Here is a 2,500-nt window from a genome sequence, read left to right as displayed (position 1 = left end):
AAGGGAGATGAAGAGAGAAATAGAAAGAGAGAGGGAGGGAGGAGGAGAGGAAGAGAGAGAAATAGAAAGAGAGAGGGAGGGAAAATGTGAGGAAGAAAGAGAAGAAAAGATGTATCATCAATGGACAGTGAGTGGGGGGGTGTTAGAAGAAGGGACAATAAGAGAGGAGAGAGCCAGACAGGGAGGGGGAGACGGAGAGGGGGAGATGGAGAGAGATTGGGGGTTGTGAGGGTAAAGGACGAGTATGAGAGAGAAGGAGAAGGAGAGAGAGAGAGAGAGAGAGAGAGAGAGAGAGAATGAGTGAGGAACGTAGATGAAGGCTGTACTGTACATCACAAAAGCCAATCTTTTTGAAATGGGGTCAAGAGCTATCTCTGGAGAGAGAGAGAGAGAGAGAGAGAGAGAAAGATACAGAGAGACCGAGAAAGAGGAGAGATAGAGAGAGAACAAGAGAAAGAGAGAGAGACCCACATATAACGTGCGGTGAGACTGTGAGCGTGATCCCAGAATTAGATTGGACTGTGGGAGGAGCCAGGCTCGCTGGGCCGGGCTGAACGGCACCCTCAGCAGGTCAGAACCCACACGGAGCCAGAACCAGAACCAGAACAAGAACCAGAACCAGAACCAGAACCAGAACCAGAACCAGAACCAGAACCAGAACCTACCGTGCGTCTCGTTGGAGTGACTAAACCAGCCAAACTTCCCTCGCTTCTTGTCCGATAGATCTCCCAGACTGGGGCCTGCAGGTGGGATTGGAGAGAGAGAGAGAGAAAGAGAGGTTAGAGAGAGAGAGAGAGAGAGAGAGAGAGAGGTTAGAGAGAGAGAGAGAAAGAGAGAGAGAGGTTAGAGAGAGAGAGAGAGAGAGAGAGAGAGAGGTTAGAGAGAGAGAGAGAGAGAGAGAGAGAGGTTAGAGAGAGAGAGAGAGAGGGAGGGGGTAGAGAGAGTGAGGTGGGGGGGTTAGAGAGTGAGAGAGATAGCGAGAGAGAGGGGGGGGGTTAGAGAGAGAGAGAGAAGAGAGAGAAGGGGTTAGAGTTTTTTGGGTACTGTAGTTCATGTTCTACTGAACAAGCCATAAACCTGACATGACATTTTTAGCTGCATGTCAGCGATCCAACCGCAGCGTCTCATGGCGTGTTCCTCTGAACCGGAGCGTGGTTCGAACCATCTCTGCTACGGGGGGGGGGGGGGGGGGGGGGGGGGGCTCACGTTTGTTGCCGTCCTCGTCGTACTCGTCGATGTCCTCGGCCTGAGTGATCCAGTCCATGTACCCACTCAGGTCCTCCTCCATCTGCTGCTTCTCACGCAGCTTCTGGAAGTCTCCGCGCGCCTTGGCCTTCTCTCTCTCCTTAGAGAACTCTCTGGGAGCACGGGACACACGCACACACACACACACACACACACAAACAGAGTTAACACACAGTTAACACACACACACACACACACACACACACACACACACAGAGTTAACACACACACACATACACAAACAGAGTTAACACACAGTTAACACACACATACACAGAGTTAACACACACAGTTAACACACACACACAAAGTTAACACACACAGTTAACACACACACACACACTTAAAACACACAACAGATATACAAGTATAAACACACACAAACACACACATAAACACAAAAAACATATAAAACACACACACACCCCCACACACACACAGAGTACACAATATAATGTCCTTGGAGACACCTTTGGAGAAAATATAGGCCAGACTGTTACAGCAGCCAGCTGGGGAGGCACATAATCACTAGAGTAAACCTACTGTAAACACACACACACACACACACACACACACACACACACACACACACACACACACACACACACACACACACACACATGGTTCTACTGACCCGCTCAACACTCCCAGATGGACAGGATGGTTCTACTGACCCGCTCAACACTCCCAGGTGGACAGGATGGTTCTACTGACCCGCTCAACACTCCCAGATGGACAGGATGGTTCTACTGACCCGCTCAACACTCCCAGATGGACAGGATGGTTCTACTGACCCGCTCAACACTCCCAGATGGACAGGATGGTTCTACTGACCCGCTCAACACTCCCAGAACCAGGTTGAGGACGAAGAAGGATCCGAAGATGACCAGACTGACAAAGTAGACCCAGGGCAGCTCAAAGCCTATAGCATCATTCATCTAGAGAGAGAGAGAGAGAGAGAGAGAGAGAGAGAGAGAGAGAGAGAGAGACATATAGAGTCAAACAGACAGAGAGAGAAAGAGAGAGAGAGAGATAGATAGAGTCAGTTAGACAGAGAGATAGAGAAAGAGAGAGAGAGAGAGAGAGACAGACAGACAGGCAGATAAAGAAAGAGAGAGAGAGAGAGAGAGGGTCAGACAGACAGGCAGAGAAAGACAGAGAGAGAGAGAGAGAGGAGAGGGTCAGACAGACTGAGAGAGAAAGTGATAAATAGTTGTATAATTATGGTGATAGACTCCAACCTTCCCCAAACCGT

General features: G+C 49.6%; 1 protein-coding gene across 1 annotated transcript in view; it reads right to left on the bottom strand.

The window, feature by feature from the left end:
• LOC311315538 (voltage-dependent L-type calcium channel subunit alpha-1F-like) overlaps positions 1–2,500 on the bottom strand; it is a 167,986-nt gene that overhangs the window by 145,503 nt on the left and 19,983 nt on the right. The window contains 3 exon segments of the mRNA XM_084446207.1: positions 666–740; positions 1,207–1,354; positions 2,076–2,183. Of these exon segments, the coding sequence (XP_084302333.1) occupies positions 666–740; positions 1,207–1,354; positions 2,076–2,183 (331 nt within the window).

Source organism: Borostomias antarcticus (assembly GCF_949987555.1).
Source record: "Borostomias antarcticus genome assembly, chromosome: 11".
Lineage (NCBI taxonomy): Eukaryota > Metazoa > Chordata > Actinopteri > Stomiiformes > Stomiidae > Borostomias > Borostomias antarcticus.
The sequence above is the reverse complement of the archived record's forward strand: the minus strand, read 5'-3'. Positions and strand labels throughout refer to the sequence as shown.